The sequence below is a fragment of the Penaeus japonicus genome, unplaced genomic scaffold (genome assembly GCF_977035675.1).
Source record: "Penaeus japonicus unplaced genomic scaffold, GWHDUDI00000001_assembly GWHDUDI00000006, whole genome shotgun sequence".
NCBI lineage: Eukaryota > Metazoa > Arthropoda > Malacostraca > Decapoda > Penaeidae > Penaeus > Penaeus japonicus.
In genome coordinates, this window is record NW_028234408.1 from 37,092,312 (window position 1) to 37,101,869 (window position 9,558).

Below are 9,558 nucleotides of genomic sequence, written 5' to 3' on the forward strand. Positions count from 1 at the left end.
TCCAGAAGGAGTATAACATAACAGAAATTCTCTACCTAGCGAGCACGCTGACATCCGCCCCATTCTGCTCATCCTGCCGACACGAGGCCGACCAAACGATGGACCCGACGGTTTGCCGACGTCGGGAAGTGACCTCTGGCCTACGTCGTTGATATGTCAGCTGTCATCGACGCAGGACGTGCATTCAGATCACCCGGCTGACGTCGACCAGACGATGAAACAGATAGTTTGCTAACCGTCTAGTACTGTTTCCTAATGTGCACCAGACACGACAAACACTAAACAGAACCAGCAGACAATAAAGAATAGGGACTCATAATGAAGAAATATTCAACCACAGGAGTGAAATCCTCGTAATAATGGATGAGAAATAATTTAAAAAGCGGCAGTAACGACATATTTCCCCATTTTCTTCAATTTAATTGGACCTGTAAGAGTTGGTGATAGTTGCACGAACTTTTCTAGCTAGATGTTAGTGAGAGAATAGCTCAAAATGTTTTAGTTGCGATGGGAAGGTAATGTTGTGCCATCTGTCGGACATCTTTAAAACTATCTCCTTGGCCAGGGAGATTCCGGCGCCGACCCTCTCTTGACCTAGTTTCAGGTGAATGGACATTTTAATATTCGGGAAGGCTTTGCTGGCCCTTAGTATCGACAGCAAGAGCAACCTACGGTATTCTGTAAACATTGCCATCCAAAAAATGAAGGGTAGTAGTCGCCGAATCCGACCATGGGTAGATGTTCACACATATATATATATATATATATATATATATATATATATATATATATATTTCGGATGTAGGAAATGCACTCGATTTCCGTGTGCCAAAAACTACGCTTTGTCATTCGTGTTGGCTATTTTAGAATGAGAATATACGAAAGGTTTAAAAATGAATTAGTATTTCATCGAGTAAGCCATGCGGTTAATGTTCCATTAACTAAACCAGTTAAAGAAGTACAATTATAGGTAATGATGTAATGGAAATGGAATATGCGGTTATATATTTTTTCATCCTTACATCTATCTATTACAGATAGATCTGAGATTGAAAAAAATTATTATAAGGAGAATAACTATAAAAGAGAAATATATTCGATCTTAAGTTATATCAAAACACACACAGACATACATATTGTGAGCTATAATGTTTATCATCAATTGTGAGCATTGAAGTATGGTTGACATTCTACATGCTGGCACCGGATGGAAATTAGTGTGGGGAACAGTCTTTTCTCCTCTGCTGTATTATATTAACCAAACGAATTTTTTATGTTATGTTTTGATATATGCATGATGTAAGCTTCATGTTGAGACCTACCCCTTCCTCGTGATCTCATGTCATTCTGTTGAACAGCTGCTCCCTCTCCCTCTCAGGGTAGAGAACCGCCAGGACGCCAGGTCCTATGCCTATATCTGCATCACTATTATTGGAAAACTTGTTGATTCCCGAGTTCTCGTTGGGTAATGGTCATTACACCTGTTGCTTTTTAAAACTGACTTGGTTCTGCTTTTTTTTGTCTATTTGGAATTGAAGATTCATCACAACCTTAATTAAACAGGGTTCTGGAAGTGGATAAAGCTTACTGTTGTATATATACACTGGCATCTCTATAGAACTATTCCCCCCCCCCAAAAAAAAAAAAAAAAAAAATCTTGGTTTGTAGAGAAAGAACGAGGACAAGAGAAAACCAAGGGGTGTGTCGTAAAAGACCCATCCCCCTCCCCTAGTTTCGCCTACTGGAGGTATGGAAAAATTATAAGCACTAGCATTTTCCTATTTGACTCTATATGTGGGGGGGTTCGGGAGGAGAGAGAAATTTAGTCACTAATGAATCCCTAGAGGCCATAACTTCTTTGCGAAGCATGGCTTTCCACGGCTCAACATATGGCCGATTCCAAAGCTATATTCCATCACAGGAGGATGACTTTCAAGGACAGGTTGCAACTCCAGCAGGCACTACAGAAGGTGAATTGCTGTGACAAAGACATCTTTTTGATCTGCTTGAGGAATTGCCAAGACTCATCCTTGTATTAGCATCAATGGGGAGTTTTTTTAATGTTGCACTGTATTACATTTGTTTACTTTTGGATTGCACCTCATGTGTGTTTAAGAACATATGCAATGATGTATTTAAATATGTCTACATTGGTTTACCTTTTATTTTATATGGTAATTGGTTGATATAGTTTCCAGTGCTTATCCAAATCCTTGTGATCATAGCATAAATTTTCTCTAAACCAGGAAAAGCTCTAAATACCTTATTTTTCCAAGATTATATTCTGATACAGGTGTATAGTTTTTTATCACAAAAATCCAAACCTTGTGAAGTACCTTTAGAGTGGATGAAAACTTATTACCAAAGGGCTGTCAGATATGATTAATAATATACTGATATTATACACTTTATTTATTTAATGTGTAAATATATATATAAAATATATATATATATATATATATATATATATATATATATATATATATATATATATATATATATGTATATATATATATGAAAATTCAGCCTTGGTTTTGGTGCATGTTTTAGCCGCTTGTTCACATGTTCATCTACATGCATTCGTGCCTATATAAATACACTTACACTTTCTCTCTCTAGCATATATCCATCAGCAACAAACATTTGGAACGAACAGCTTATTTTTCTGTTGACTGAACATAAAATTTTAATGACATTAAAAAAAGCTCAAACAAATGGTACAATCTTAGGGACAGAATTTTTCTTACTAAATTTGGTAAATAATATTACAATTGTAGTACTTTACCCATATTGCACTTTTATGTCATGTAATCCACAATTTCATAAACTCTGAGGTAATCCTGTCTCATAATATTCTGTATTCTTTCAGAATGTTAAATTGACTACATGAAAACAATGTATTTGAATTCAATATAAACTGGGATTTTTAAAAATCCTATTACTCATCAAATGTAGTCTACTGGGACACCTAATATTCTTGGTAAATTGTAACCAAAGGGTAACACAATACCAAAAGTAAATACAAAATCATAAGAAAAAAGGTACTAACATTTCTGAAGAAGAAGAATAATTGTATGGCAAAAAATATTGAAAGAAAATGATAAATGGGTTAACTTACCATATCCTTAATTTTCAAAAAAAAGAAAGAGAAAAATAAAACAAGGCTATAAAAACAAACACTTTTCAGCTGATGTTATTTACAAAAGATAAACGTTTTACATAATGCATAAGTTACAAGCCATTTTTCAATAACCCTAAACATCCTTAGCCATATAATGCAGTGATTAACATAGCAGGTTGACAGTTTCTCTGATTCTATAAAGAGTAATAAGGATCTAAAAAGAATATACATAAATCATCCAAATCATCACTGGGCCTCAGACGTGGCAGAGGGAACGGCTGCTGGGGCTTTTGGCTTCACCTAAAAAATACACATCGGAATGAGTAATGTTTAATCTTTATTTGGTACACTATCGAGCATTACTAGCACACACACATATGAGCTCACAGAAAAACAAGAATCACTGCATGTTCATGTAACATATTCAAATAAACATCATATCTAATGCAGATATAACCATGAGTTTAACTTTATGTAGATATATTTTATTTATTTTTTTCTTTACTGGCATTTATCTAAGTATAGATTTTGTATGCAAGTCAAATTTTGTTGTTCAACAAGTATGTCCATGATATGAAATGATATAATGATATTGCAATGGTTTCTGATCTAAAAAGAACATTAGAAAACTAAAGAAAAAAAATAACATATATTCAAACACACACTCTCTCTCTCTCTCACACACACACAAACACACACAAACTCACACTCACACTCAAACTCACTCTCAAACTCTCACCCACACCCACCCACCCCCACCCACTAACCCATATATATATTACTCCTTTTCATACTTACAATTACTTTATCAGCCTTGACTAGGAATGGTTGGTTAAATTCATGTTGGCAGTTGGCATAACCCATCCCAAAACCAGATCCGAGACCAAATATGACGGGCCATTGGCGTCCTGAAAGCAAATGGGTAGTTTATATAATGTTCTGCGAATCAGAGTTATGTAAAAAGTAAGATCTTCTTTTTCCATACATATGAACATAGGAATGCATTGTACAAGAAAAGTACCATACTCACTTTTGAAGACAATGGCAGAAAAGACGACTCCGAGAGTGAGGCCACCCCCTAAAATATAGAAAAAAAGGGTAAATAATAATGAAACTGTATCTTTATATCATTAAATTGTTTAGGCAGGAAAGTCAAGGTTGCCGAACACTCAATTTTGATGTACTGCATTTACATTATTTTTTCCTATAACAAACAATCAGAAAATTATTCAAACAACTTCTGAAATTTGAAAATCGTAAACACATGAGTTGAGATATTTGGTGATTTACTACACATTTTAATATTTGCTGAATACATCAGGTAAAATGAAAATGTATTAACCCACTCACGACGGGGGTATTCCAGCCTTGCATGTCACAATGCCGGGGCTTTCGAACACTTAGGCCTAAATCAATTAACCCGTTAACGACGGATGACGTGTTTTTTCCTCATACATGACGCAGGACCTCTTGCCTGACAATGGGCGTCATGGCGTTTGGGGACTTTGGATCACTATGTTATTTTATTGTACTGTAAGTAATGAGTGTGATGTTGACAATTGCAGTCATAATTATTATAACTGCCGTAATACTAAGCAAAATGGTTTTCAACTCACTTACAAAACATAGATGGCACCACTTTCTCCTAGCACCAGCAGGAGAGAGAGCCTTGAATGACACCCATCTATTGTCTCTAGCAAGCACTATCTCTATAGAGTGATGGCACATAGCAAGTTCCTGACCTCTTGCTCTAAAGTACCGCAGATGAAAGATGTGCAGGCAGAACGAGAGGAGGAAGGTGTCTCACACCATGCCCAATGCATGCAATGTGCCCCTGTGCCAGTATGGATGCCTTTTATTATGGCACTCACTGTCAAAAGCACAAATTTACTTCCTCTTCCCTACTTCTTCATTTTGGATGGTTATAAGTTTCATGTTCGTTTGTGACAGCATACAAATGCGAAAAAATAAAGTTGCTTTTTGTCCTCCCCTAAAACAGCAATACTTTTATCACATCGAGTATAAAGAAAAAAAATGAGTTGATATGGACCCTGAACTACAATTTTAGTCAACTGCAGAATTGATGGAGCCTGTGATATGGCAAATATAAATTTCTAAAAACACTAAAACACACAAAAAAACAAAATACACAAATGGCTCTAGCTCTACAATGAGTGACTAAAAGAGAGTGGGAAAATCAAATTATGTTGCAGAAACTGCCTCGGTCAGAAATAAAACTCATCCCGGAGCCTGTGTAAGCAAATCTATCCCCCGTCGGCAACGGGTTAAATGACTGGCACCATATTGTGCCACCCAGCCACCGGGCTTTTGAATGAGCGGTACAGTAGTGTACCACCCGTCCAGAGAGGGTTAATCAACTGTTATCAGTGAAGTAGGAATGTCAAAGAAGTTGCATGTATCACATTTCTATATCAAATAACTTCATTATTTACAAGTTGCCCTAGAAATGTCATTGATGAAAAGTTTCACAGATTTGGTATAGTTTTTTTTATATGAAAATAAAATTTTCATAAAAAATAGTGCATAGAATTGATAGGGCAATAAAATCTAAACACCTTTCATCTGACATTTCTTACACAAAAATAGTTTTTCTTTTAGCAAGTGCACCTTGTAATGCCATGATATGTGTATCTGCGGTTTTGGTTCTGCTATGGGAAATATGTTGACAACAATGAATACATATCAACAGTGTACTCAAAAAGTTTATTGTCAGATAAGGAACCCGTTCAAGTTCTTTCTTCCCAGAATAAACCAATTCAGTAGCAACCACTCCAATTAACATGCACTTCGCAAAAACAAATCCCAGAATGGAATGTGAAATTGCAAGGTGTATTTTTATTTTGCCTTTTTCATACTTAAATGCCGAGAAGCAGTGTACCTCTTGGAAGTACGATTCAATGATATAGGGGAAGAAAAGGTTTAGGCTTTTGATATATTCCAAGAATGCAACAGAAACCATAATTGTTTGGTACATTTAAGTGATTGAAATAATATAATTTGAAGTTCTTTTATCCCATTCTTGTTACTTTTAGGCAAAAGTGTTCATATTCTAGACTGATACAGGTTAATTTAGGCTTTCAGTTTAAAACTTTTGTAGAGGTCTTGAAGGGTGCACCAACATGCAATTTCATACAATCATGTACTCATTTTATACAAAATGTTACACCATCAAAATGTAAAGAACTCTAGGTAAAGGATTCAATGAAAAGAATCCTAGTAAAAAAATCATATGAATTATTCATATATGTGATAAAAATTACTGACAGAGTATCAGACTTTTTTTTTCTAAAGAAATGGCTCGCCAAACAACAGGCTAAAATTGTCTGGTGTATTGGTCAAATAATTTATGTGATAGGAGAAAAAGGCCCACAAAACCCCATTAAAATTTATAATCAATTCATATATATATATATATATATATATATATATATATATATATATATATATATATATATACTTATATATATATATATGGTACTTATTTCTAAAGATTAGCAGTTTTTTATATTCAAAATTAATATACTCAAAAAAATGTATATACAATGGATGCATAATGTTTTCACTGCTGAGGTGCCATACTTAGCCAGCAAAAACTTGATTTGAATGGTCTTGATAGTAGTGGAGGGCATGAAGTATACCATGGTAATTAAATGAAAAAACAAGCTAAAATACAGATAATATACGACAACAATATGAGAAGAACTCTACTGGCTGAAGCCCCATTTTTCTTTTTGTGGGGGGGGGGGGGGGGCAGGAACACATCAATTCTTGGCGTTACACACAATTCTGGACCCCTGTACTTTTCATATAATACAGTAACCAAGCCATGGGGGTTCTGCAAATTTTCATGTACTTTCTACAATCTATTCTCTCCATGTATCATGTACTCCCTATCACAAAAAGTGCAAACACTTTAATCTGTACATACATTTGTAAACAACAGGAATGTTGCTCACAAGCCATTTCAAGGTGTGTCTATGTTGGCTCCAAAACATAGTTTATAACATAAATGCACAATTTTATCAATCAAATTTCCAAGACAATTATAGGCCAAAGACCTTTATTCTCTTGAGAGAGAGAGAGAGAAAAAAAAAACATAATTCAGGTAACACTCTGGGCCTCCCCTCATTCCCCAGACAATGGGTCTGGGTTTACCCAATGAGCATTACTCCCTGTGAGGAACTGGACTACCCAATGTAACAATGAGGCAAATAAGTCAGTGTTATTGTTCAATATGATAGAGTAGTCTTGTCACAAATAATCATATTTTTCACCAACAAAAACTGTTTGTTGTGATTTTTGCAATATACAAGTCAAAAATCTCCATTAGACTTTTGTAGAAAGTAGCAAAAATCTTACAAACACAGCTGTGGCTAAGACACACAAAAATAATGATAGTAACACAGAGAATATGCAAAACATCAAATTGTATACATTTTAAGCCAAATATCACAAAAAGGAAAAAAATGGTGGTGACAGCCAAATTCTGCGGCTGTCACCCTGTGCCTCTGTGGCCTTGCCTGGACATGTTTCGATACGGGTTCAGCTTTTGAGACCTTCAACGTACTCGTTATATCCATACATTGTGCATGAGGATATTTGACAATTCTGCTGTCACTTTACTCCTGAACTTAACTCATTATTAATAAAATTGTTACAGTGAAAGGATACAACCATATTCAAGCTTACTTATCCAATGGAAGTGACAGGTTCTCTCCTTCTCAGCCACAGCATCAACCATCCATTAAAGGTAAATTGATATTATGTTTAACCCATTCACGCCGGGGGCATTCCGGCTTTGCACGGTCGCTATACCGAGGTTTTCGAACGCATCATCCGAACGCTTCGAGATTCTCGGGCGCACGGGCCGCGAGCCTGGGCTGCCCGCTCGCTCACCCCGAGCAGTTAAGAAAGAAATGTGCTCTAGAGGAAGCCTATAGGCAGAACACACAACAGGGAAAATGGCAGTCGTGAGGGAGTCTCAAAATTATTTTTTTTCATCATGTTGCAGTCACTGATGAAAAATTGTGCAGAAAAAGAAAGTTTTTTTTTTAAATCATTCACACACTTCAAATCCTGTGTGACCAACCCTTACTTCATGTATTCCCTTTTCACACTTTCTTGCCGTAAAGAAATTAAGTTCTTGGCTCGGCTTTTCCACTTTACCACTTTCTTTCCTTTCTAAAATACAAATCTTGGCTTGGGTTTTTCATATTTCCACATTCTTTCAATTTTTACATGTGTGTATTTGCTCATATTTATTTCCTCCTAAAAGCTTGCTGGCTGGAGTAACAGGGACTTGGTCGCAGAAGACTCTTACCGCATTAAAGACATTAATTTAAGTACAAACTAAATGGCTCGCAAGATGTGATTGTATACATGCTAATCTGTACAAATTTAGAGATAGTAAATCATAAACATATAGATTGTAGAAAAAACATGAAAATTTATCCTTACATGATACACCCTTAACCCTCTCTGGATGGGTGGTACAGTATTGTACCGCGCATTCAAAAGCCCAGTGGCCGGGCGGCACAGTATTGTGCCAGCCATTCAATTGATTTAGGCCTAATAATTCGAACGCCCCAGCATTGTGACATTCAAGGCTAGAATACCCCCGTCGTGGATGGGTTAAGGTACATTTGCTGCATAAATCATTGCAATTTAAATGCACATCGCCCTGCAATTTCCCTCATCTACTTCATGACCTAAGAGGAATACATCACAGGACTATTGTCATGGTACTTACTTACCAGAGCAGCATTATTAATAACTTTTACGGAGCACATATTAGTCTACACACGAGAGTTGACAAACATCAGTAACTGATCAGCTGTCAGCCCGAGCAGAGAGTCTCAATAAGAGAATGAAAAATTGCCTTAAAAACGCCTACTTTGTGCACGGAAAATATAGTTTTCGGAATTCACGGCCGCAAGAAAGTACATGAAATCCCTAGCAATACCTAGACGCTTCAAAACCTAGAGACAGGCAACACATCCTTCACTTTCCAACCAAAGAAGAAAATACATGAGACCAAAATAAAGAGCACCATCCCACAATATTCCCCCATATCCTTTCCTAAACCACGCGAAACGACCAAATGAACCTCCCTAGTAAACAACGAAACCAAGTCCTCCGCCTCACCTATCTTAATGAGAGTGTCAGCCACGCAGCGGTCCCATTTTTCGCCCAAAATATCTTCCGACTTGGATCCTGCCATTGCCATTGTGACCGGCGGTGTCTGCACAGGAGAGACGCCCCCGCTCTTACTTGGTCGCTTGAAAAGGCTCTTTTGGAGGACGCTGGGTGTAAAAGAGTGAATTACTGTTTAGCATGGGTGCCTCTTGAGTGGGTTTGCTTGTAGTATTTTGGAGACGGCTGGGTCAATTTTTTGTTCGTGTGGATCTTCTTCGTGC

At 36.6% G+C, this 9,558-nt stretch overlaps 1 protein-coding gene across 1 annotated transcript in view; it reads right to left on the reverse strand.

Moving 5' to 3' along the window:
* Positions 1–3,180: 3,180 nt before the first annotated feature.
* LOC122266393 (MICOS complex subunit Mic10) overlaps positions 3,181–9,558 on the reverse strand; it is a 6,411-nt gene continuing 33 nt past the window's right edge. The window contains exons 1-4 of the mRNA XM_043036119.2: positions 9,287–9,558; positions 4,152–4,199; positions 3,920–4,029; positions 3,181–3,421 (exon numbers count right to left, since the gene is read on the reverse strand). The exon at positions 9,287–9,558 is cut by the window's right edge and continues 33 nt beyond it. Coding sequence (XP_042892053.1) covers positions 3,368–3,421; positions 3,920–4,029; positions 4,152–4,199; positions 9,287–9,368 — 294 coding nt within the window. The 5' untranslated portion in view covers positions 9,369–9,558 and the 3' untranslated portion in view covers positions 3,181–3,367. The remainder of the gene's footprint in view (positions 3,422–3,919; positions 4,030–4,151; positions 4,200–9,286) is intronic.